At 43.8% G+C, this 27,584-nt stretch overlaps 1 protein-coding gene across 1 annotated transcript; it reads left to right on the top strand.

Annotated features, from left to right (window-relative positions):
• The first annotated feature begins 11,248 nt into the window (after positions 1-11,248).
• Positions 11,249-12,430, top strand: LOC140197099 (G-protein coupled receptor 151-like). Its single transcript, XM_072257014.1, has one exon. The coding sequence runs from the start codon at positions 11,249-11,251 to the stop codon at positions 12,428-12,430; it is 1,182 nt and encodes a 393-aa protein (XP_072113115.1).
• Positions 12,431-27,584: the final 15,154 nt, after the last annotated feature.

Raw genomic sequence — 27,584 nt, 5'->3', positions numbered from 1 at the left:
TTTGCCTGCTTGCATGTCTTACACAGAGAGAGGAAGGAGGAGTTATTTGAATGACAGCTAGTATCCAGCATGGTGAGATAAATAGGAGGTCAGATGATATAGACCTCAGGCACATGTTTTGGACACTGAATGAGCTTTGTTGTGCCCACAGAAAAACTGGGCTTTTGGGGGATCGATCAGGCAGATCAATCAGTGGCTCTTGCAGTGAAAAGAAAAGGCAGTGACCGGTGGGGAGTTGTCCATGTGTCCACTCTCACCTGGGTGATAGCTCCACCACAGAAAACAGGTCCCCTTTGTTGTGGTCACAGTCAGTGACCTTTAAAGGATTTCGGAGGACAACGAGAAGATCGATGGCATCAGCTCACCAGAAGACTCAAATCTCTCCCTCTCCCTCTCTCCATCACTACTCAACTCAACACCGTGAACTGAACTGAACTTTACTCATCATTGTAAGACTGTATCTTTTTACCCCTAAACTTGAAGAAGCTTGATTTTCATATATTTCCACACTTACTGATATACTTACTTATATATAATCATTGCTAACCTGTTTGATTTATCTACATTTATATTACTGTATTGCATAGTTACTAATAAATATTTTTAGTTTATAGCAATACTGGACTCCAAAGTGTTTTCCATCTCTGCTGGTTCTTTATTCCCGTCACGGGGTACGTGACAGATCAAAAAGCTAAATGCTTTGAAACTCGAAATTAAATTAAAGTTGATAAAACTATTGGAAATATTCAACAGATCAGGCAGCATCTGTGAGAAGCCATCAATCTGACATGTTAGCTTTATTGCCCAGTTTTCACAGATGCTGTTGTGGATTGTTAAACAATTTATATAAATGATTCCATTTATCTTTTCTTTCTCCCATTTATTACAGGAGGACCTGGCATTGCTACAGTGGATTTCTGTAATTCTACTTGACAGCAGTAAGATGAAGCATTTGCTGAGATTTTTTCGGACCTGAATGAACGCCTAGCGGATTCCTTCTTCTTCGACCTTTTGTCTCTTCCACCTATCACTTCCCAGCCCTTTACTTCATCCACACACCCACCTTCCCTTCACCAGGGTTCACCGATCACTTTCCAGCCTGTCCTCCTTCCCTTACCTCCTCTTTAATATTTGGCTTCTTTGTCCTTCCTTTCCAGTCCTGATGAAGAGTTTCGGCCGGAAATATCGACTCTTCTTTCCTCTCCAGAGACGCTGCCTGAACTACTGAGTTCCGCGAGCATTTTGAGTGTTGTTCTTCTTGTCTGTATTTACTGCAGTGAAGGACATGGAAACTTGTGAGTTCAGGGAACAGAGCAATAATATCCTGAAATATATCTACATTACAATGGGAGAGATTAATCTTGGCGCTCGTAAGGATGGATAAATCTCTGAGGCCTGACCAGATGTATCCTTGGACATTGTGCTAAACAAGAGAGAAGATTTCTGGGGCTTGGCCTACACTAGTTTTCTTTTAACCATGGAGGATATACTGGAAATCTGGAGCATGGTGAATTTGTATCTTTATATAAGAGCTGCAAGGACAAACCAGGAAACGGCCAGTGAGCCAAACATCTTCTTCCTATGCCCATCACTCCTACAGGGGCATAGGGTATCAATGACAGCTCGCAGACATCCGCTGTCCTTTCAAACTCTCCCATCTTCTTCATGTACCCTTCCTCTCCCAGGGATGAGGACTTTGGAGCTTCTGTTAGCATTCCTATAGCTCTGGGTTTTTAAAGGATGGGGTTGCTAGCCCCATGAGTAATCTTCCTCATTTCACAACTGGGCTTGGGACCGTCCATGGCAGAGTTCAGCTGAACATCAGTGGTGGGAAATGGCTGGGGTCACCCATCTTATAAAGACACTTCTCGAGAAAAAATTGTCAAGGTCGGTCATGGTAATTGAAAGACCATGATTATGCATGTCATACGACACAGCACATAATGATGATGAACAAGGAGATCAACAAGAGTGGAGCAGTAGGCATTGCCTACGTGAACCTTAGCAAAGATATTGTTGTTGTTCGTCCATCGTAGACGTCGATGAGGACCTTGACACCATTATGATGGTGTCGAGACTAGCGCGTGATTCGGATTTAAGTGAGGGAGAGTTGCGCAGCGTCAGCCTCACTCTCTCTTCCCAATTCCTATCTGGATCCAGTGGCAAGACAGAGTCGAGACGGCTGGAGATGGGACTAGGCGCAGTGGATGACCGGGACGTCTTCTCTGTCTTGTCCTGCTCTACACGTTCCATGACGCTTGCAGAGACTGCCTTCTTGACCGTTGGACCTTCCATTGGTCTCATTCGCTCAATCTGCCGGAGTCTGTCTTCACATGCTGGGATAGACAACTCCCTATCACATCGAGGGTTTGAGACCCGTCGGCTACCCTCACCTGGTTCAGCCGGCTTGTCGAAGCCGTTGCCCGGGGTGTGGCTGCTGTCGCAGGCAAACAGCTACGGGGAGTCACAGGTGAGAGCTGAGTGCCAGGTGGGGTATATGGGGTGTCAGGGAGGGGTAGCACCTCTGGTGGGGGAACATGTCGCGTCCTTTTCAGGGTGGTTAACAAAGATATAGGCTGGTCAGGAAGGTTGGATCAACTGAGATGGCCAACTGGATACAACTTCGGCAGGTGTTAGGAAGCAGAAGGTGGGAGTGGAGTTTTGCTTCAGATCGGAGTCCAGTGGTGTGCCACAGGGATTGGTGTTGGGTTGTTATTTATATTATATAGAGGCAGTAGGGTAGCATAGCAGTTAGCATTAACACTATTTCAATGCTAGCTGTAATATCAGGGTTCAATTCCCACCACTGTCTGTAAGGAGTTTCGACATTCTCCCTGTGAGCGTGTGGGTTTCCTCGGGTTGCTCTGGTTTCCTCCTCCAATGCAAAGACGTACCGGTTAGGGTTAATGAATTGTGGACGTGCTACGTTAGCACTGGAAGCGCAATGACTCCTGTGCACTGCCCAGTAAAATCTTTGCTGCTTGGATTTGTTGCGAACAATGCACTTTACTGTTTGCTTTGATGCACGTGTGAAAAATACCTTTCATCTACCTTTAACTATTTGCATGAGAATGTACGATGAATGATTAATACGCTTGCAGATAATACTGAAATTACTGGTATAGTACAGAAGGCTATCTAAGCTTGTCAAAGAAAAACGGAGGGATATGTAGGAGGGAGGGGTTAGATTGATCTTAGGGTAGGTTAAAAGCTAAAAGGTCTGTACAGTGCTGTGGTGTTCGATGCTCTATACAATACATATCAGTACATATACATAGCTCGGGTGCCTAAGAATTTTACACAATATTGTAATAATTTTATGTATTGCACTGTACTACTGCCACAAAAAAAAACACACACACACACATTTCACGACGTGTATGAGTGATGATAAACCTGATTCTGATCTGGGTCTCCCTTGTGGACTGAGAGTGGGAAGAGGACAGGGAGAGGGGAATCATGGTTGGGAAAAGGGGAAGGGAGAGGGGAGGGACCAGGAAGCACCAGAGAGACATTCTTTAATTATCAATAAGGCAATTGTTTGAAGTCAAATGACCTTGCCTGGTGTTTCAGGACTGGGTGTGTCTGCACCCGCACCACCCCTCACCCCTGGCACTCCTTCTCTGCCACCTGTCCCACACCCCTCCCGTGGTTCTCCACCCTCATCATTCCCAATATCCTTTGCTCCCGCCAGGTTTACAAACTGGGTCTCCGCTCCACATCGACAAATACAGTACAGTACAGGACAAAAGGTGTGGAGATGTGTGTGTGTGTGTGTGTAAGACTTTTGTACAGTACTGTATGTATAACAATGGCATAGCATCTAGATCAACTGGGAAAGCAGGCCAAAGAATAGCTATGGACTTTAACTCAGACAAGCATGAAGTGATTCTATATCAGGTCAGGACATACACAGTGAATGGCACCGTTATTGAACAGTGAGATGTAGATTACAAGTACATCATTCACTGGAAAAAGTGACACAGTTAGACAGAGCAGTGAAGAAGGCTTGTGACTGCCTTCATTAACTGTGGTGTTGAGCTTGGAAGTTGAGACGCCATGATTTGAGAGTTAGAGGGCAAAAGTTTAGGGGTAACATGAGGGTGAACTTCTTTACTCAGAGAGTGGTAGCTGTGTGGAACGAGCTTCCAGCAGAAGTGGTTGAGGCAGGTTCGATGTTGTTAAATTGGACAGCTATATGGACGGGAAAGGAATAGAGGGTTATGGGCTGAGTGCAGGCCGGTGGGACTAGGTGAGAGTAAGAGTTCGGCATGGACTAGAAGGGCTAAGATGGCCTGTTTCCGTGCTGTAATTGTTATATGGTTATATGGTTATAGTTTTACAAACCATTTGTTAGGGTGCACAGAGTATGGTGTACAGTTCTAGTTGCCATACTGTAAGAAGGATGTGAGTAAGCTAGGGAGGGTGCAGAAAGGATTCTCAAGAACTGTCACCTGGTTCGGACATGGCCCAAGTGTGCAGTGAGAGACACTGAGGCGAGTCGATAGTTCACAGACTTTAATGCGAATAATGTTAAAGAGAAAATAAAACAATAAACGCTAGACTAAACAAGGCCAGCAACTTAAACTCTCAAATGGAAAACGAAACCTACGCTGCAGCTGAAAAGACACAACTAAGAATAAAACGAATACTGTACCGCTAGTCTTCAGAGTCAGTTGACCTGACAGTCCAATTTCTCAGGCAAGGCCGAATACAAACAGGTAATGAAGTGTTGCCGTGCTCTGTACAAGTCTCGACAAGCACTACGATGACAAGTATGGAGTTAAATACTATCACAATTAAATAAGAATTAGCTGACACGTGCAAATTCACAAGCGTAATTGCCGTATCTACTACACTGCTGAATCTGTGGTTGTGACAAGAACATTGCCAGGGCATGAAGGGCTGAGTTATAAGGAGAGATTGCATAAACTGCGACTGTTTGTCGTGGAGCGGAGGGGGTTGAGATGTGACTTTATAGAGGTTTATAACATCATAAGGGGTATGGTTATGGTAGTTTGTCAGTCTTTCTCATACCGCAGAAGAATATGAAAATAGAGGACATGGTCTCTTCTCATGACTACCATCAGGTAGAGGAGCCTAAAGACACACACTCAGCATTTATTCCCCTCTGCCATCAGATTTCTGAACAGTCCATGAGCACTACCTCAAAGATCCTCTTTCCTACTAATTATTGTAACTTATAGGGTTGCCTACATCTTTCACTATACAGCTGCCACAAAACGATAGCTTACTTAACATACGTCAGTGATAATCAAACTGATTCTGATTTGTAGGATTATGACAAGAGGAGAGAGATTCGAAGGGGTCCCAAAGTGCAACGTTTTCACATTGAATCTGTGCGTTTGGCTCCTTAAGGTCGTTATAGCCGGGGTTGTAGTAGGGACGAGCTGCCGCTGCCTATTAAATGCTCCCAGTGACGTGCATCTCAAATAGCCTCTGATAACCAATTCCAGCTCCTGGCCGTCGTGTGTGGCTTAGCTACTAAGCCCGGTAGAACCATTTCTACTGACAGGAGAAGGGTCAAAGGTGTGTTACTGGTGCCTTAAAACCAGTCACTTCAAACAGATGGGGCAGCTCATCTGAGGAAGTCTGATCTCAAACTTCTGCTCCCTTTCAGCTATACCCACCCATGGGGAAGGCTTCAGGAGTAAACCCCACAGAAAAATCTGGAGCTGGAATCCTTAAGGCAGTCCCATGTTGTGTTCAGCATGGACTGGCAACTCCTGTGATGCCACTGGTACCAAACTGTATCGGTCTCTGCCATTCCCTTGGATTCATCACATGCATGGAGAGGGGGAGCCTACAACATGGGCAGCAGCTTCGTCTCCATATCATTCTCCCCTGGTTTGTGTAGACAGCTGTGACACAAAATGCGTCGTCGACCTTGACTAACGGAGGGCCTCAAGGCGTGGTTATATGGAATGAGTTGCCAGAAGAAGTGGTAGACCTCGGTACATTTACAATGTTTGAAAGGCATTCAAACAAGTTCATGGAAAGGAAAAGTTCACAGAGCTAGGGGACAAATGAGGGCATAAAGGGCCAAGCCAGGAAGACCACATTTTCAGCATGAATGAGTTGGTTCATGTGTCCTTGCTGATTAACTCTGAATCTAAGGCAAGCATTAAAGGCAGACAATGTTCTTAGCATTCCGAAACTTCACAGCACAATTTTAGTGCAGTACTTTTGACTGTGTGAATGTTTTCAAATGCAGTTAATAACCAAAGCATGAGAATAAATGTTAAAAAACAAAAGGACTATTCAATGTTCCCTCTAATTTTTTTTTACAGCTGCACAGAAAAACCATTGCTCTGAGCAGGAAATCTTTACACATCCTGAAAACTGCGTGGCACTTTAAATATTTTCTTTTTGTAATAGGCATGCAACGGATTGTGTGGCGAGGAGGAGATTCATCTCTAGGAAAGAAGGGGTAAGGTGCTCCTTCCCACCACTGGCCTGCAGGTCACCCTTGGGCAAGGTGTAGCACCTGCTTAGCTCCCTGTTCAGGGTCATGTGAAGCCATGGGAGCAGGTGCTGGATGGTCACATCAGCAGCTGGTGCATATCACAAGTCCTGGTATGTGACCACTGACACCAGGCAGACAATCTCTGAAGGGCATTGGTAATGGCTGGGGTCACCCATCTTGGAAAGATACTGCCCAGTAGAAGGCAATGGCAAACCATTTCTACAGAAAAATTTGCCAAATTTGATCATGAGACCATGATCACTCACGTCATATGACATGGCACATGATGATGATGATAACGAACAAGGGGATTAATGAGGACAGGGCATTAGACTTTGTCAACATAGACCTTAGCAAGGACTTTAACAGGATCTTGCATGGTAGGCTGGTTAGGAAGGTTAGATCACCTAAGCTAACCAACTGGCTAAAGCATCACCAGGTGTTACAAAGCAGCAAATGGTAGTGGAGTTTTTGCTTCAGATTGGATCCTAGTGAATGAATGAATGAATGAATACTATGAATATTTAGAATGAAAACTTAAAAATCAGATACTTTTGATTTTATTCATTTATTGAAGGGTATAATGAAATATAGTACAACAAAGAAAATCTTCCACATTTCATGAACTTTTTCTAGCTGTGTCCAGTTCCAGCTGTGGGGCAACAAAGCCTACATGCACAGGAGCATTTCAGTTACCATGCACCCACTCCCCCGTGCAGCTTAAAGGTGTTAGTGCTATTGATGCTGAAATCTAAGATAAAAGCTGAGAAAAATGAAAATGGTCATCAGTTCCAAGCAGTTTCTGTGGAGAGGGAAATGGGGTTATTATTTCAAGTCATTGGAATTGGGATAGGTTAGAAATCAGACATGTTTAAATACGCAGAGAAGGGAAATTGTTAGAGAGAGCAAAAACAACATGGTAGTGCAGTGGTTAGCGTAGACAACACCAGCGACCCGGGTTCCATTTCTGTTGCTGTCTGTAAGGACTTTGTATGATCTCTCCATGACCATGTGGGTTTCCTCCAGGTGCTCCGGTTTCTTCCCACATTCTAAAAATGTACAGGATTAGTAGGTTAATTAATCACATTGGTGTAGTTGGGTAGTGTGAACTCATGGTGAGAAAAAGCCACTTACTGTGCTGTATCTCCAAATAAATCAAACAAAAAAATAAAAGGAATGTCTATGATTGGACAGGGACTACAGAGAGAGAGGAGAGAGGCTGCTGACTGCAGACCAGTTAGTCTGACTGAAAGAGATGGGAGTAAAGTGAACAGTTTGGAATTAAGAGAAAGAGAGCACAGCAATGGATGGTCAGCTGAATAAAGCTCCCAGATCTCTCAGGGAGAATCTGGAGAGAGAGAAAGAGAGGGAGAGATGGGGGGGGGGGAGAGAAAGAGAGAGAAAGAGAGAGAGAGGGGAGGGGGAGAGAGAGGGGGAGAGAGAAAGAGAGAGGTGGGGGAGAGAAAGGGGGAGAAATAGAGAGAGAGAGGCGGGGGGGAGGGGGAGAGAGAGATGGCTGAAGTGCAGAGAAAAGGACACCAGCACAGAATGAACAGTTCATTGAGTTTTAATAAGAATTGTACAGAACAAAGAAAAATGATAAATGTTAGGCCAACAGGGCCACTGATTAAAAACTCTCAAATTAAAAAAAACTAACACCATCACCGTGGCTCGAAAGTAGTGATGTAGTACTAAACTAGTACTGATCCTTTAACAGCATCTATCAAAATCAAAGTAAATGTATTGTCAAAATACTCTGTACTTACTTGCTTAGTTACTGCCCATACACAGTCGGCGTTTAGGGCAGCAGTGAAGGTCCTCCATCTCTGGCGTTGTTCACGGTTTCCTTCATCATGTCAGTAGTTTCCTCTCAGTTTTCACCACTGTCAGTCATGCAAGTCCCAGATGGAGACTCAGGAATACTGTCACACTCAAATGTAGAATGATTCTTCATTGTTGTTTTGTAACATTTTTGTTTGACCAGTCAGGGTTGTTAGCCCTGAGCTGAACTCTTGAACCTGGAGGACCGGTGGACCACTCTTAGTCTGGCCTCTACTCTTTGACCTGTCTGGCAAGGGTGACCCTACCAAGAGCCAAAGCATAAAGGCCTGACTCCAGCCAACAGAGCTCTCTGAGTCTCATTGAGACACACAAGCCTCCAAACCCTACAAGGTTGTGGTCCTCTTGGGATCAAAGTACATATAGGTGTCACCATATACGACCCTGAGATTTATTTTTTTTGTGGGGATACTCAATAGGTCCATAATAGAATAATAACCATAACAGGATCAAAGAAGGACTGCGTCAACTTGGACATTCAATCAGTGTACGAAAGACAATAAACTGCAGATACAAAAAGAAAGAAACAATATAAATAAATAAATAAACAAATAAGCAAAAATATAGAGAACATGAGATAAAAAGTCCTTGAAAGTAAGTAAATATGTTGTGGGCATTATTGAAGACCATTAATCTTCTTTCCAGGAACATGAAGTAAGGTAAGTAGGGAGAATTATGGTCACTGAGTCTTGATCAATACTTGAAAAGACTGAAACAAAAGGAAGGGTGTTAAATACAATTACAAAGAAACCTTAATTGGCTGTAATTATGCATGATTCCTGTCTTCTTTCAGCTGCCCAGCTGTGTCATAAACTGAGTGAAATCAGAACTGCCTATGAACTGAAAGATAAGAGTTCATCTTTGATTAGGAAGGATGAAATCATTTAAAGGAAATGCTTAAATTTATCATCCATCTCTGAGAGAGATGTGTGTTCAAAGCCTTGACCAAGGAGCATGTCTAGCCTGAAACATCAGCATGCTACTGACAGAGGGATGCATTGCCAAGGCACAGTCTGCTGGAAGAACTCTGCATGTTGAGCATGGTTGGTGAGAGGAGAAATATTGGGTAGAAATACTTCCTTTAATCCCATTGATTCTGCTCAGCTGGATGCAGTCCTCCAGCAGATTATGTGTTGTTCCAGATTCACGAATCTACACTCATTTATTTTGTTATTGCCAAGCTATTGAAGTCTGGACAGAGATGCTAAACCAAGACAATTTCTGCCTGGCTCTGATCAGTAAGAAGAGTAGAGTAATGTCTCATATCTCTCTCTAAATAACCCACTTGATCTGTCTATCTATCTATCTATAGGTATGAGACATTACTCTACTATAGATAGATATATATATAGATAGATCTATCTGTCTATCTATATATCTATCTACCTACCTACCTATCTATCTGTCTGTCTATCCATCTACTTGTATGTCTGTCTGTTTATTTGTTTCTTTGTTTATAGATACAGTGCAGAACAAGACTTTCCAGCCCAATGATCTGCACTGCCCAACAACCCACCTATTTAACACTAGCCTAGTCACAGGACAATTTACAATGACTAATTAACCTGCTAATCATTATGTCTCTGGACGGGGAGGAAACCAGAACACCCAGAGGAAACCCACATGGTTCATGGGGAGAACATACAAACTCCATACAGATGCCACGGGAATTGAACTCCAAATTCCATAGCACTCAGAGCTGCAATAGCATCACTATGCTACTGTTTTGCTCTAACCAGGATATTATATGAATTAGAGTTCTAGCTGGTTGGTTCTCTGGAGCACCACAGGCTGAGTCAAGATCTAATACAATTATGTAAAATTATTAAAAATATAATTTAATACAGTCTTTTCCTCCCAAGGTAGAAATATCAACACCACAAGATATAACTATAAGAATAGGGGGGAGAGTTTAAGGGAGGTGTGCAGGGTAAGTTTCTTTACACGCAGAGTCATAGGTGTCTGGAATATACATCCAGGGATGCTGTTGGAAACAGATGTGATAGTGATAGACAGTCAGGTGAACAGGCAGAGAATGGAGGGATAGGGATCATGTGCAGGCAGAAAGGTTTAATTTAATTTGGTATTACCATTAGCATAGACATTGTAGGCCAAAGGGCCCATCCCTGTGCCACACTGTTGAATTTTTATAACTAGTGGCTACCAGCTGTTTGTGAGAGTTTGTTCTGTACAAATTGGCCGAATTTTCTACATTACCACAATGAATGGTCTTCAAGAAGTATAACATCGCTTTGAAAGGCCAGAAGAGGTAAAGGGAGCTACATCAACACAAGCTTCTTCGCTCAGGAAATCCTATTCATGACAATTAAGGAGGCCACTCGTCCTGTTTGATCCGTGCCGACTCTGTGACTAACCCATTCGATCTTCCTTAGGCTGCTGCACGTCCCTTTAAGTACTTGTATGCTTGGATTGAGGAAACTCCTATTGTATCTGCTTACAGAGTCCTTTCGGTCCGCCATTTCTGGATTATAAAAGGAAAGAAACATAACTCTTTCCCACTTCCCGTAGGGCCCTCGCCGGTTCTCTCAAACGTGTGAGAAGCAGCGATTGATTTATAAATATGTTGGCTGGCGTGTTAAGTTAGGATACGACACTCTAATTGTCTGCGTCTTGAAACCAACATGCAGCGTGGAATGAGTTAATAATCTCCAACCATTCCGAGCGTTTGAGTCCGCCAGTGGGGCTGCGGTGGGTGCATTAGTTAGAAATCGCACTTGCAGGCACCGGGCGGAGAGCTTCTGGGTGACGTGCTTGCTTTGACGTGTTTTTTTTTTCCGCTAAGCATCTCCAGCACTTTCTTTAAGACACCCCCGTCCACCCCGTCGCCTCCTTGCACTGGCGGCGTTGGATTCAGTCTCCTCAGCACGGTGCCCGCGAAACAGCTCTGCCAGTTTCAGCACCATGAACAGCTCCGCCGACCTGTTGGAATACGCGGGAGGGTTCCAGGCGCTCAAAGAAGCGGAGCTCAGAGTCGCCCTGCCCGTCGTGCTGGGAGTCATCTGCTTGGTGGGCTTGGCTGGCAACACCATGGTTGTCGCCGTCTTGATGCACGACTTCAGGCAAGCCAAGAGCTCGGTGGCCAACGGTCTGATCGTCCTGCTGAGCGCCACCGACCTCCTGATCCTGCTTTTCTGCGCGCCGCTCCGAGCAGTCACCTACTCCCGACCCAGCTGGTCCTTCGGCTGGCTCCTATGCAAGTCTTCCGACTACTTTCTTCAGGCGTGCCTGTCGGCAAAAAGTTTCACCCTGGCCGCGGTGGGACACGCCCGCTATCAACACGTCGCCAAGCCCAAGAACTACATTGACTTCAAATGCCGGCGCTTGGTTGCATTAACCTGTTCCATTTGGTCTCTGTCTTGCCTCCTACCCATCCCTCATTGGCTGTTTGCCGACCTCAGACGCCGAGGAGCCGAGATCTCATGCGTGTTGGAGATCCCAGCCCACGCTTGGCATTTCATGACTGCTTTCGGAGTGGCTTACCCTCTCGCCGTCTATCTCATGCCCGTCAGCTTCGCCATGGCTTGCCTGGTTAGGGCACTGGTGAAGAGCAAGCCTGGGAGAAACAGGACCCCAAACCGCAGGTACGAGATCCGCAGGGTAACCGTCATGTTGCTGGTCCTAAGCGGGGCTTTCGCTGTCATGCGGCTCCCGGAGTGGGTGGCGTGGACCTGGAGCAGACACCGGGGCTCGTTCAGCCCGGGTCCCCCCACCGCCTTGATGTTGTTGGCTCAAGTCCTCACCCTGGCCAACTGCACGGTTAATCCCTTGGTTCTTCTTGCTGCTTCCGAGGACTTCAAGGACGGCGTGCGGAGCGCCTGGGCCGTGGCCACTCGGAGGGGAGCGGGCGGGCAAGCGCGGACCTCCACCTTTGCCCAGAAGGTATGCGCCACCATCCCGCACTCAGGCGCCGCCAGTTCCCTCTGCGCCCTGCCTACCATCTCCGCCCGAGAAGATGTGCCCATCTGCCGGGACCTGGCCCAAAACATCCCTCCCGACGTCCAGCACTTTTGGCAACATAGGAAGAACGAGGCACCAGTGGACAACAACGACCCTGTCCCTTGGGAAAGTCAAGAACAGGCTTAAAAAGCTGCGTTGAAAGGGCTGGACTCCAACAATGGCTGGCTTTTTTGTTAGCTTAACCTCTCTTAAACCCATTCCAAGAGTTGCAAATTTTGTTGTGACGTGAAATGTATTACCGAGTATCAGCGGGTATTGGGACTTTACAAATGAGCAACCACAATTGGGCTTGAAAGGCATGCCTGTGACCTGTATCCTGCTTCGCCGATACCACACTCCTCCCACAGACTTTGTTGAGTGACCTTTTGGGGCTTTTATTTTGTTGTGAGCGATTCCGACTTTCTTCAAGAATGACCCTGCGCCAGACGTGGCCGCCAGCAGGGGATGTGATGGCAATCAGTGTGCGCCGAATGGCCACTTCGCACCTGGAGGTTCCTAGGAAATGACCCAGTGTGGTTTGGGGATAGGAAGCAAATTAGGCGACCGGGTCTCGGCGGGAATATGGCGGAATTCGAACGTGGGGTGAGAATGTAACTCGCAAAACGAAAAGTGTGGAGTTGCATTCAGTGCGTACCGAAACAATCCATAAAACCATAAAACATAGGAACAGGATTAGGCCATTCAGCCCGTCGAGTCAGCTTCACCATTCCAGCCACTTCTCCCGCCTTCTCCCCGTAACCTTCGATGACCATACAATCAAGAACCTATCAACCTCGCTTTAAATATACCCAATGAATTGGACTTCACAGCCATCCGTGGCAATCAATTCCACCGATTTACCACTCTCTGGCTAAAGAAATTCCTCCTTATCTATGTTCCATAGCAACATCGTTGTGTTCTGATGCTATATTCTAGACTCCTCCACTACAAGAAATATCCTCTCCACGTCCCTCTCCACCTTCACAAGTCTTCGATCCCAGAGGAATAGTTCCAATGTCCGCTCCGCGCCTTGCTAACTGTACTGAGAATGGGTGGCTCTTGCACTGATAAGCCCGGGGGTTAAATTCCATCTCCTTGTGAGTTGGAAGGGAGAAGGAAAGGCTTGCTTTTCTGTGGTACTTTTGGAGTCACAAGAGGGTTTACAGCCAAACGGCAAGTTACACCGAGTGGCGCTGTCGCTGGTAGAACCGCTCCCTCGCAGCTCGAGAGACACGGGTTCAATCCCGACCTCGAGTGCGGTCCGTGTGGCGTTTGCATGCTCCTTCTGGGTGTTCTGAGTTCTTCCTAGGTTAACAGACGACTGTAAATTGCTTCTTGTGTGCAGTAAAGTGGTAGATTGTGGAAATGGCTGATGGGCACGTTGGGAGAATGGTAAGAGATAAGTGTAAATTGTGGTTTTGAGGGTCAGCACAAATTTGGTGGGCTGAAGGGCCTGTTTTCCTGATGTATCGCTCTATAATTTTAACTTCTGGAGAGTGAATGCTGACGTAGTGTTGGAAATACAGCAGCCATTTCTCATTCATAAATAGCAAGGAGGTAATGGTCAAGAACAGCACCAATAGAATGGGCCAAATGGCCTCCTTTCAAGTTATTATTAACTATTATCTAAACTATTTTAGTGATGCTGTCTGAGGGATGAATATTAACTAGGTCACTCAAGTAAACCTAATTTTTTTTTCATTGAGTAATAGAGATATATTGTGTAAACAGGCCCTTTGGCCCATTACGTCTGTACTGGCCACTTACACCAATCCTATAGCAATCTCATTTCTTCTCCCCACATTCTCAGCAACTCTCTCCAGGTTCTATCACTCATTTACAAAATAATAATGGTCCAGGGAGTATGTAAAATAGAGACCTTGGAATACAAATACTGTATATAGCTTCCATATAAGTGCTGACACGTGTAGGCAGGGTGGTAGAGAAGACATTTGGCATGTCTGCCTTCATCAGTTGGGACAGTGAGTACAAGCATCCTGATGAATGGTCTCAATTCAAAATGTTGACTCTTTATTCCTTTCCATCGATGCTGCCTATCTCCAGCTTTTTGTGTGTGTTGCTCTGGATTTCAGCATCTGCACAATCCCTTGCGTTTATAAGTGTAGGGACACCTCATGGTACAGCTGAACAAGATCTTGCCCAGCCTGTAGTTGGAGTATTGTGTGCATTTCTGGTCACCACACTAAAGGAAGGATGTGATTATGCTGGAGAGGGTTCAGAAAAAAGATTCACAAGGATGTTTCTGGGACTGGAGGGCTGGAGTTATGAGGAGAGAGAGAGAGAGGCTGTGACTGTTTCCCCCGCAGAGAAGGAGATTGAGAGGTGATGTAAAACAGCTCCATGATATATAATTATGAGGGACATAGGCAAGAGGAATCATGAAGTCTTGTTCCCAAGGTGGAGAGATGTACACCAGAGGTGTATGGATTAGTAAGGGTTAGTGTGTTGTGAACACGTTGGAAGCATGGCAACACTTGGGGGCTGCCCACAGCTCATCCTCAGACAGCATTTGTCATTGACACAATGACACATTTCACTGTATGTTTCAGTGTACGGGTGACAAATAGAGCTTGATAGCTTGGGCCTAAGGGGAGAGGAAGGAGGTGTAAAGGAAATCGGGTATTGAGAGAAGCTGACACTGTTTCCCCTGGAGTGATGGAGGTTGACAGGTTAGCTGATGGAGGTTCATAAACTCGTGAAGGGAATAAATAAGGGTCAGTGGTATGTGGAATGAGCTGCCAGAGGAGTGTTGAGGTAGGAACAGGAACAATTGGAAAGTTGTTCTTGAGGCACCGGACTGGTACTTGATCAAGCGAGGCATCAGAGGGATATGGAGTTAATGAAGGCAAGTAGGGTAGGGTAGCCATGGTAGTGTAATGGTTAGCACGGGGCTATCACACCTCAGGGCATTGGAGTTTGGAGTTCAATTCCAATGTCATTTGTCTGGAGTTTGTATGTTTTCCCCGTTGGTTTTCTCCAGATGCTCCAGTTCTTCCCACAGTCCAAAGCTGTACCAGTTAGTAGGTTAACTGGTCATTGTAAGTTGTTGCATGATTAGGCAAGGGTTAAATCGTGATTGCTGCCAGTGTGTTCGAAGGGCCAGACGTGCCCATTCCATGCTGTACCTCTAAATAAATATGATGGTTGGCATAGATGCACTGGCCTGTATCTGTCCTGAGCAACTCTCTGAGGCTATGATACGGGAAATTTACAGCATCCAATTAACTGCAAAACTGAACGTCTCTGGGATGTAGAGGGAATTAGGAGCACCCAGAGGACACTTTCAGAGACACAGAGAGAATGTGCAAACTCCATACTGAAAGCCCTGGAAGTGAGTATTGAACCTGAGTCTCCGATGCTTTGAGGAAATGGTTCTACTAGCTGCTCCAATGTGCTACTCAAAGTTGTGCCCTGGAATCTTTTATCTCCACCTGGGACGGCAAAGAGATGGCAAACTTTTGAAATCTCTCCAGACAGTAGCACATGGAACCTGAAAAATCACCAGCTCAAGTCTCAGCTGTGAGATTCAAACCCTCAGCACCTTGAAGCAGGGGTTGAGCATCAAACCAGATGAGGCAGACCAGGCAGTAATGTGAAAGGGGATGATAGAATCTTGCAGTATTGAATGCTTCTCTGCTGGTTCCACCACTGACCAATGTGAAGAGTCTTTCTCATTGCCTTCAGTGATTGGAGCTCTGGGTACTTGAGCTGGAAAGTCATGTTACAACTGTGCAAGATGCTGATGAGCCCATATTTGGAGCATTGTCTGAATTCTAGTTGCTTCAGTATGGAAAGGATAACATAAGACCATTAGCCATTAGAGCATAATTAGGCCATTCAGCCCATCTAGTCTTCTCCACAGTTTCATCATTGTTGATTTATTATCCATCTCAACCCCATTCTCCTGTCTTCTTCCCATAAACTTTGATGCCCCGACTAATCAAGAACCTATCAATCTCTGCTTTAAATATGCCCAATGACTTGGGCTCCTCAGCCGTCTGTGGCAATGAATTCCACAGATTCACCACCCTCTGGTTAAAGAAATTCCTTCTCATCTCTGTTGTAAGGGGTTATCCTTTTAGTCAGAGGCTATGCCCCTGGTCCAAAACTCTCCTACTATTGGATCAATCCTCACCACGTCCTGTCTATCCAGGGGTTTTAAAATTCTATGTTTCAATAAGATTCCCCTTCTAAACACCAGTGGGTACAGGTCAGAGCCATTAAACTCTCCTTAACATTAACCCTTTCATTCCCAGGATAATTCTCGTGAATCTCCATTGGACTGTCACCAATGCCAGCACATCTTTTCTGAGATAAAAAGATGAAAGCCTGAAATGCTTAAGGGGAAAATGAGGGCTAACTACTTTACTCGGAGTGTGGTGAGAGTGTGGACTGAGTGGAAGTGGTAGATGCGGTGTCTATCTCAACACTTAAGAGACATTTGGATAGGTACATGGATGGGAGGGGTATGGTCCGGGTGTAGGTTGATGGGACTGGGCCGATTAATGGTTTGGCATGGACTTAATGGGCCAAAGGGCCTTCTTCCGAGCTATGGTGTTCTATGAGGAACCTAAAATATCATTAAGCTTGGAAAGGTGCAGAATTGATGCACAAGAATGTTATTGGGTTTGGAGGGCTTAAGCTATAAGGAGAGATTGGATAGACTGGCTCTGTTTTCAATGGAGGTTGAGAGGGGTGACCTTACAGAAGTTTATAGACTTGTGAGGGACAGAGATCAGAGAACTGGTCACAGTCTTTGTTCCCAGGGTAGAAGAGTCTAAAGTTGGATGGTATAGGTTTGTGAAAGGGGAAATATTTAGGGGGGACCTGAAGGGCAACCTATTCACACAGAGCATTGTTGGTGTCAGGAATGAGCTGCCAGAGTAAGTGGTGGAGACAACTACAATGCTTAAAATGCATTTGAATTGGATAAATTCAGTGGGGCACGAGCCAAGTGCCAGCAAACGGGACTAACTCAGGTAGGCTACTTGGCTAGCATGGGTGAGTTGGGCAGAAGGTCCCTTTGCATAACTCTATGTCTCTAAGATCCTTTTTTTAAAACTTTGACTAACTTCTGCAGTCCTTCAGTTAACATCCTTACACATTACTGGCTAAATCTATAACTCTCTGCTGCCTCTTGTAATCTGTGCATCGGAGTCTCCATACCAGGCTGTCTCGCAACCTGGAATGAAATGCAAGCATTGGATTGGTTACTATAATCTTTCAGGATGATCACAAAACCTTGATTTGCTGATGTCATTTAGGGAAAGAAATCTGCTGCCCTTCTCTGGTATGGTCTTTCCATGAAACAGACTCTACAGAAAATTGGCTAACATTTAACATCCCCAGCAGGGAGTTTGGTAGAATCATAGACTCATACAGCATGGAGACAGTCTCTTTGGACCAACTGGATCATGCTGACCAAGACTCCTATCTAAGATAGTCCCATTTAGCCCATATCCTTTGAAGCCAGAGTCTTCCACCCTGGGGTCCATGGACCGCTTGCTTAATGGCATTCACCCATGGCATAAAGAAGATTGGAAACCCCTGCTTAAAACCTTTCCTACCTCTCCAAATGTCAATGCATCTTTTATAGGACCTGCCTTAACCACTTTCTTTGGTAGCCTGTTCCATCTCCCCACCACTCTCTGTATGAAAAAGTTGCCCTTCAGGCCCATTTAAAAATTTTCCCCTCTCATATTAAACCTACACCCTCCAGTTTATCACTTCTCTTCCCTGGGAAAAAAGATGTGTGCCTTCACCATATCTGTGTTCCCCCATGATCTCATACACCTCTGTAAAGTCAGCCCCACAGTTTCCTCCTTTCCAAGGAACAAAATCCAAGTCTGCTTAACCTTTCCCTTTAACTCAAACCTTCAAGTCCTGGAAACAGGGTGAGTAGGGCTAACATTGAAATTCTACCTTTACTGGTGATGCCCACCATCCCATGTTTGAATAATTAACAAAAAATAAAAAGAGGAAACATATAGAGAAACGTTTGATCCAACTGGTCCGGCAACACCCCGTTGCTCTTCTTCACAGTAACAAGCTCAATTATTTCTATTATTCCAGCACTAAAAGAACATCTGAAGTTCATATACATTCTGATCTTAAGTGACAATTTTCTCAATCACAAGTCAACAATCAGAAAGGACCTCTGTTCATCATCTTGCGTAAGAAAGAATTTACAAATATGTTGCTGGAACTTGAGGACCTGGTCCTAGGCTCATCCACCATAGGAAACATCCTCTCCACATCCATTCTATAAAGGCCTTTCAATATTCACTAGGTTTCAAAGAGATACTCCCATCTTTCAGTGAGGTGAAAATTATAAGAAATTTGGATAAGTACATGAATGGAGGGGTATGAAGGGCTATATTCCGATAGGACTAGGCAGAGTAATAATTCGGCACAGACTAGAACGGCCAAAAGGCCTGTTTCTGTGCTGTAGCAGTCTATGACTCTACAAGGTTGACAACTGTAAGACTGTCAAGAATTTATTCCATTTGCAATCATTTCAGCCACGTCAGGCAAATGCTGAGGTTTGTTTGATTGTTCACCTCAGCCATATGACAGTGTTCCCACCTACTGTGTCATACAGACGTGATGTAAAACAAAGGCTTGCATTTAGACACTCAGTAACCACTTTACTAGGTACCTCCTGTATATAATGAATGGCCACTGAGTGTATGCAAGTGGTCTTCTGCTGTTGCACCCCATCTGCTTCAAGGTTTGACAAGTTGTGTATTCAGAGATGCTCTTCTGCACACCACTGTTGAAAAGTGTAGTTAGTTAAGTTACTATCACCTTCCTGTCAGGTTGAACCAGTATGGCCATTCTCCTCTGACCCCTATCACTAAGAAAGCATTTTTTCCCCTATAGAACCACCACTCACTAGATTTTTTTTTTGTTTATTGCACCATTCTTTGTAAATTCTATACACAGGAAAATTCCAGGAAATCAGCAGTTCCTGATTTTCTCAAACCACCCCATCTGGCATCAACAATCATTCCACAGTTAAAGTCACTGCAATCACACTTCTTTCCATTCTGATGCTTGGTTTGAGCCACTGAACCTCTTGACCATATCTGCATGCTTTTATGCATTGAGTTAATGGCACATAATTGGCTGATTAGCTATTTGCATTAACAAACAGGTATACAGATGTACCTAATAAACTGGCCACTGAGCGTGGATGCATTGGTAAGTGATTCCTCAGGAACACTTCTTTACAAAACCAAGGTATTTTAAGGTTTTAAGAAGAGAAGGTAAAAATGAGGTGCTCAGAACCAGTATTGAATGTCACCCAAATTAATTAGAAGCTCCCCTGGTTTCCCCTGGTTGTATTTATTGTACTGAAAACCTGTTTGACCTTTCATTTCAATCAGATGTGAATTTCAGTTTAAAGCTGTAAGTCAATCACTAGCTATTTCCTTACAGAGTAATGAAAAATGAAGGGATGTTCATCGCAGAATTCTTGATAAGCTTAATAGTGGCTTGTCATTTTTTTTTAATTATTGAGATACAGCATGGAATTGGCCCTTCCAGTCCTTCGAGCCACACTGCCCAGCAATCCCCAGATTTAACCCCAGCCTAGTCATCAGGCAATTTACCATGACCAATTAACCTACCAACCGGTATGCCTTAGGACTGTGGGAGAAACTGGAGCACATGGAGGAAACCTACGCAGTCGCAGAGGGAATGTTCAAACTCTTTACAACCGTGCCAGAATTGAACTCCTAATGCTGAGTCCCCAAGCTGTAATAGTGTCATGCTAACCACTACACTACCATGTCAGCATTGTATCATGACAAAAACCCTTCCCTAATGCCAACAAAACCGAAGAATTGGACATTGACTTCAGCAAAGAGAGCAGTGGAGGGAACTGACCTGTGCTGTAACATGCATGCTAGCCTCTACGCTATCATGCTGCCCGGAAAATTGATCATCTTCTTTTCAAATCATGCTTTCACCCTTTCTTAGCTCTATAATCTCATCCCTTTTTCTCACCAATTCTTGTCTCTTCTTCATCTCGTTCTATCGCTCCACTCTTAGTAGCCAAGTCCTCAATCTCTGGACTTGCCTTTCTTGCCCTCTCATGTAATGTTGAAAAGTGAAACACTGCATATATCTGATGTGAAAACAGATATTTATGGTAGATCCACTAAATCAGACAATTCCTTTCTGCTGAGCTTTGGTCTGAAATTTAAACTAATTCCCTTCCTGCAGACAGTGTCCAACTTGCCAAGTTTTACCATCATTTTCTTTCAATCCTGATGAAGGGTCTTGGTCTGAAACATCAACTACCTTCCCTCCATGGGTGTGAGCAAAGATATCAGTTAGGTTGAAAAAAGTACAAAGAAAATGTACAAGGATGTTGCTGGGACATGAGGAGCTGAGTTACAGGGAAAGGCTCAATAGGTTTGGAATTTATTCCCTAGAGTGTGGGAGAATGAGGGAGATTTGATAGAGGTGCACAACATTTTGAGAGGTCCAGATGGAGCAAATGCAAGAAGGCTTTGTTCACTGAGGTTAGGTGACACTAGAACTAGAGGTCATGGCTTAAAAGTGAAAGGTGAAATGTTTAAGGGAGCATGAGGGGGAACTTCACTCAGAGGGTGGTGAGTGTGTGGAGTGAGGTGCAAGCAGAAGTAGTGGATTTAGGTTGAATTTCAACATTTAAAAGACATTTGGATAGGTACGTAGATGGGAGGTGTTCGGAGGCAGGTTGATGGGACTAGGCTGAATAATAGTTTGTTATGGATTAGTCATGCTTCCATGCTGTAGAGTTCTACGACTTTATGACAGATCTACAACTTCTAAGAAAGGCACTAGCATGAGAGAATTCCGTGTGGGAAATCAGAAGTATTCCTTAAGTGGCCACGTGAGTGATTCCATCGACTTGGATTATCAGAGCCTTCCTTTAGCTGTAGCCTCCTGCATTCTTTCTGAGGAGCCAGCCCAACTATAGAGAAAAAAATAAATTTGATATTATGTATTCATGAAGTGGCTGGTGGAACTTTAATCCTTATCTAACCTAATCCATACTATGTCTGGGGCTTCTTGGGAGAATGTAGAGTGTGTCTTACTTTCTATCTAGCCTGTGATGTACCTGAGTTGTGAGTGTTTGATGTTTATACTTGATGATAAAATATTTCGTTCTCTGGCGTTGAGGTCCCCATCTCAGCAATCAAAGCAATCATCACTCACAAATGACCCATTTGGCTTGTAGTGCCTCATTAACTATAATTTAAGACTTTCCTGTTATCTCCAAATATAATAAAAAATTTATCTTACAGTTCTAAAATTAAGCTTTGTAGAAATAAAGCAAAGAGTACACATTCTGTAATATTTAGTTGCAGAACTTATGTGGCAGGAAATGGATACGTACATTCTGCCTCTGTGTGAGTATGTGTGTTAAAATGATTTTGTACACTCCTTTACGCATCAAAAGAATTTCCATGGTTATATCTGATTAATTAATTCCATCCAACAGTGTAATTGCTGTATTCCACATTTAATGATTAATAAATAGTTTGTAAATGTTTACAGATCTCCGCGAGTGTCTTGTTGCAGAGTAAACTGAGCACAGAAACGCTTACTGCCTCCGTGGTAGATGTGGCTTAACTCTGACGGTGAGAAACGCCTTGATCCATCAGAAATGGAAGCCTCTCTGTTTTCTAACTCTGAGCATTGACTAGTGGGGAGCAGCAATGAGCTGGGGGAACATTTAAGGAAAGATGAGGGAGCTGCTTATGCTAGGATTTGGAGCAAAACATTAGACCTCAGAGGAACTCAGCAGGGCAGACAACAACAAGGAGGGAAATGGACAGTCAATATCTTGGGTCAAGACCCTTCATCTGAACTGTTCAGGTGGACCTAAAGCAATAACTTCCACGTCCCTCAACATTAAAAGGGCCCTGATAGAACTGGGGTGAAAACAACAGTGAAAAACTACACAAAGGTAAGGTGCTTAGTCACCCCAAACACCTTGGGCATTATAATTGATTTATTATCGTCACATGTACCAAGATACAGTGAAAAGCTTGTCTTGCATATTGTTCATACAGATTAAATCATTACACAGCACATTGAAGTAGAACCAGATAAAACAAAAACAATGCAGAATAAAGTATAACAGCTATTGGAAAAATGCTGTGTAGGTAAGCAATGAAATGCAAGATCATAATAAGGTAGATTTTGAGACCAAAAGTTCATCTTATCATACACGATGCCCATGCAAGATTCTGATAACATTGAGGCAGAAGTTGTCCTTGAGCCTGGTGGTACATGCTTTCAGACCTTTGTGTCTTCTGCCCAGTGGGAGAGGGGAGAAGCGAGAATGTCTGAGGTGTCTGGGGGTCTTTGATTATGCTGGTTGCTTTACTGAGGCAATAGGAAGCGAAAACAGTATCCATAGAGGGGAGGCTATGTGATGTGCTGAGCTGTGTCCATAACTGCAAAGTTTCTTGCAGTCATGTGCAGAATAGTTGCTATACCAGTCCATTATACACTAAGACAGATTGTGCTCCATGGTGCATCAATATAAATTGGTAAGAGTCGACGGGACTTAATGAATTTCTTTAGCCTCCTGAGGAAGTAGATGCATTGGTGAACTTTCTTGGCTGTAATCTCTATGTGTTTGGATCAGGACAGACTATGTGTGATATTCACTTCGAGGAGCTTGGAGATCTCAACTCTCTCAAACTCAACACTGTTGATGTGGACAGGAGCATGTGCACTGCCTTCCGCCTTTCTGAAGTCAAGGAAGTCAATGACAAACTGTTTTGGTTTGTTGTCACTGGGAGAAGCGTCATGACACCGTGTCACTAAGCTCGCCGTCTCTTTCCTGTATCCTGACTGATCATTATTTGAGATGTAGCCCACTACGGTGGTGCCATCTGCGAACTTGTGGAGAGAGTTAGAGCAGAATCTGGCCCAACAGTCATGAGTGTATGGGGAGCAGAGAAGGGGGCTGAGGATGCAACCTGATGGGCAGGAGCACCGCTATTTATTATTGAGTTAAGGAGATGTTGCTCCCTTCAGAGAATTGACAATCTCTGGGATCTTGTACTCCAGTTGCTCAGTTGTTGAATATATTTAAGAGTGATTGATTTTTGGATGCCAAAGAGAATCAGGGGACATAAGGAGTAGGCTGGATAAGGCACAGGTTGAGCTGTGATCTTAGTGAATGCTCCAGGGTAATGAGCGCATACAGTATTTCCTATGCTCCTACTTTGTTGCTGTTGTCTAGTGGGAACAGATGAAAGGAAAACAAATCAGCCATGTTGGAATGGCAGAGAGATTAGATAGGCCTATGGTTTTTGAGGGAACGTAATGACAAAGAAAGCCCGGGGTACCAGGAATGAGTCAGTAGGGTTTTCAATCCCACTCTGTCTGGTCCTTTTTTCCCAGCACTACAGCTCCCAGCAGGGCCTCTGCTCTCCTGAAAATCCAATCTCTCATGTGTCTGATTGTAACTGCTCTGCTGTTGCTGAGCATGTCTGACACCCAAACCCCAGGACCCCGTCCCTACAACTCCGACTCTCAGCCTCTTTTCAGAATCAGATTCATTTATTATCACTGACTTATGTGGTGAAAGTTGTTATTTTGCAGCGGCAGTGCAGAGCATTACATTAAAATTGCAACAAGTTACAAATATATAAATAAAAAATCTGCCTGGGATCAAACTCCCATCACTGCCTGTAAGGAGTCTGTACGTTCTCCCCGTGACTGCGTGGGTTTCCTCTGGGTGCTCTGGTTTCTTCCCACAGTCCAAAGACATATGGGTTAGTAGGTTAGTTGGTTATAATTGGTGGCATGGGCTTGTTCAAAGTTCAAAATAAATTTATTATCAAAGTACATGTATGTCACTATATACAACCCTGAGATTCATTTTCTTGTGGGCATTCTCAGTAAATACAAGAAACACAATAGAATCGATGAAAGACCACACCCGACTGGATAGATAAATAATCAAAGTGCAAAAAACTACAGATTGTGTAAATACAAAAGGGAATTAACAAATAAATAAACAAACAAACAAACAAGCAAGCAATAAATATCAAGAACATGAGATGGAGAGTTCCTGAAAATGAATCCATTTCAATGGGAACAGTTCAGTGATGGGGTGAGTGAAGTTGACTGAAATTATCCCCTCTGGTTGAAGAGCCTGATGTTGAGGAACTGATCCTGAACCTGGTGGTGTGGGTCCGGAGGCTCCTGTAACTTTCGCGGCTGAAAGGGCTCGTTACCTTGCTGTATCTCCAAGTACATATATAAACAGACAAACAAATAAATAATAGGTAGATAGATTAGCACAAAAGAGGAATAAAGAGATAGTGTTCATGGGTTCATGGAATGTTCAGAAATCTGATTTCAAAGAGGAAGAAGCTGTTTCTAAAGCATTGAGTGTGGGTCTTCAGGCTCCTGTGTCTCCTGCCCAATAGTAGTTACAAGAAGAAGGCATGATCAGAATAGTGAGAGTCGTTAATGATGGAAGCAGCCTTCTTGGGCACACTGCTATCAGGATGATGTCTGAGAGCTCTCTCAGCAAATAGAATTGCTGCCACTTGACTGCCAGATGTTCCAGGTTGAGGGTATTGTGTATTCAATATTTCAGTAGAATTTGAGTAATATTGAAAATATACAGAATTGTTTGATTAAGCATTCTTAATTGTTCACATTGCAGGTTATATGTAAAAAATACATGAATGGCACACATTATCGCTCCACCATGTCCTATGTGCATGTCTCACTAAAGTAAAAACAAATCTAAGACATTCACTCTGGGCTCCCTGATTTTGCTTTCAATTAGTTTTTATGTTACGGAGCTACAAAACAAAACAGTGGCGACCAAAAAAACATGAGACGGGTACCTACCAGTTAAAGCGCAATAAACGTTCAAGTTTAAAAAGAGTGCAGCGAGAAATTATTGAGTGAAAAAGCAGTTCAACACATGCTTCTCTGGGAAGGGGCAGACACGGTCGAGTCAAAAAAACTTCAGAAAACGGACAAATTCTCGGGTTCATATGCAGTGAATTCTGTGTTAATAATCATAAATTATAAAAAGGAGAAATGGCTGGCTACATCAGAAATATAGGCACGTTTGATTCAACAAGAAATAATTGGACTATGTATACTGAATGAATTGAGCAGAATTTGTAACAAACAAAATAGCCAACGAGAAGCAAGTGTCAGTTTTGCTGAGTGCATTGGGTGGAAGAGCACGCAGTTTACTTAGGAGTTTGACAGCTCCAACCAAACCAGCCTAAATGAGCTTTCCTGATATTGTGAAAGTAATGCAGGAACATTTAGAACCAAAACCTTTGTTGATTATAGAAAGCTTTAAGTTTCATAAGAGGAATCAAAAGGAAGTGGAACCTATTTCAGTGTACGTGGCTGAATTGAAGAAGTTGTCAGATCAATGATGGACTTAATGATACACTGAGAGATTGTGGAAGAAAGCATTCAAAAAGGCTCCTATCTGAAGCATAACTTATGTTTAAAAGAGCAGTTGAAATCACTGTTTCAATGGAAACACCAGATAGAGACACAACTGATTTTCAGTCAGGAATGAATGAATGTGAACAAAATTGCAACGTCTAAACAGAAATGGGCCTGACCATCGTGGCAGAGGCAGAAAATATATCAAAGTTAGACACAGACAAAGGGCATGTCGGGCAGACAAAATTAAATGGACGGCATCAAGAGGACAAAAAGAGAAAATGAGAAGTTGCAGTTTCAAAAACAGCACTAATTTGCACGCTATTGATGAAAGATCTGATAACGATGAGAGCGACGCTGGACTGAATAGCCCTAAGAGTTACTATGTGAAAACTATCAGTAGACATGCAATATGGTTTACAAAAGAAATAAATGGCAAATTAATTAAAATGGAATTGGACTCTGGCTCGGCTGATTCAGTCATTCTACAAAGTGAGTTTGGACAGCATTTCAAAGGTACTGAACTGAAGTCTGCAGATATCCAACAAAGAACTCACATAAAGTCATAGAGTCATGAAAAACTACATGCCAGAAATGGACCCTTCTGCCCATCAAGACAGTGCAAAACAATATAAGCTCCCTACTCACGTTGACCTGCACCAGGACCATAGCCCTCCATAGCCCTACTGTCTATGTGTCTATCTAACCTTCTCTTAAATGTTGAAATCGAGCTTGCATGCTCTGCTTGTGCTGGCAGCTCATCCCACACTCTTACAGCCCTTTGAATGAAGACATTTTCCATTTTGTTCCCCTTAAACATTTCACCCTTCACCTTTAACCCATGACCTCAGTGAAAATACCTGCTTGCATTTAGCCTATCTTACCTACTGCATATTACTCCTCTGGTGTTCAGGGCAGCAATGAAGGTTCTCCTTCTCTGGCAGTGCTCACAGCTTCCTTCATTGTGCCAGTAGCTTCCTGCTGCTTTTCAGTGCTGTCAGTCATACAAGTCTGGGAGGAGACTCAGGAATACCATCACACTCAGGTGTAGAAGGATTCTTCATTACTGTTTCCATAAAAAATTTGTTTTACTGGTCATGGTTGTTAGCTCTGAGCAGAAGCCCCCGGACCTGGAGGACTGGTGGACCACTCAGTCTAAGCCTCAACCCTTTGATCTGTTTAGCATGGGTGAACTTACCAAGAGCCAAAGCATAAAACCCTGATTCCAACCAGTGTAACTCTCCAGGTTACTGAGGCATGCAAGCCTGCAAACATGACAAGGTTGTGGTCCTCTTGGTGGATTTACCCTATCTATACCCCTCATAATTTTGTATACCTCTGTCAAATCTCCTCTCAATCTTCTACATTCTAAGGAATAAAGTCCTAACCTATTCAATCCTTCCTTATAACTCAGGTCCTCCAGACCCTGAACATCCTGTTCTCTCTCAAGCTTATTTACATCTTCCCTGTAGGTAGATGACCAAAACTGCACACAATACTCCAAATTAGGCCTCAACAATGTCTTATACAACTTTAATATAACATCCCATCTTCTGTACTCAAATCTTTTATCTCTGAAGGCCAATATGCCAAAAGCTTTCTTTATGATCCTATCCACCTGTGATGCCACTTTCAATGAATTATGGACCTGTGTTCTCAGATCCCTTTGTTCTACCATACTCCTCAGTGCCCTACCGTTCACTGTGTAAGACCAACCCTGATTGGTCCTACCAAAGTACAACACCTCACAATTGTCTGCATTAAATTCTAGCTACCATTTTGCAGCCTACTTTTCTGTCTGGTCCAGGTCCCTCTCCAAGCCATGATACCTTTA

The sequence above is a fragment of the Mobula birostris genome, chromosome 4, assembly GCF_030028105.1.
Source record: "Mobula birostris isolate sMobBir1 chromosome 4, sMobBir1.hap1, whole genome shotgun sequence".
In the NCBI taxonomy this organism is placed as follows: Eukaryota; Metazoa; Chordata; class Chondrichthyes; order Myliobatiformes; family Myliobatidae; genus Mobula; species Mobula birostris.
This window is presented reverse-complemented; position numbering and strand designations above follow the sequence as displayed.

Bases quoted from the DNA above. Each gene is read 5' to 3' on its own strand.
- LOC140197099 (XM_072257014.1), top strand. From the start codon at position 11,249: ATGAACAGCTCCGCCGACCTGTTGGAATACGCGGGAGGGTTCCAGGCG.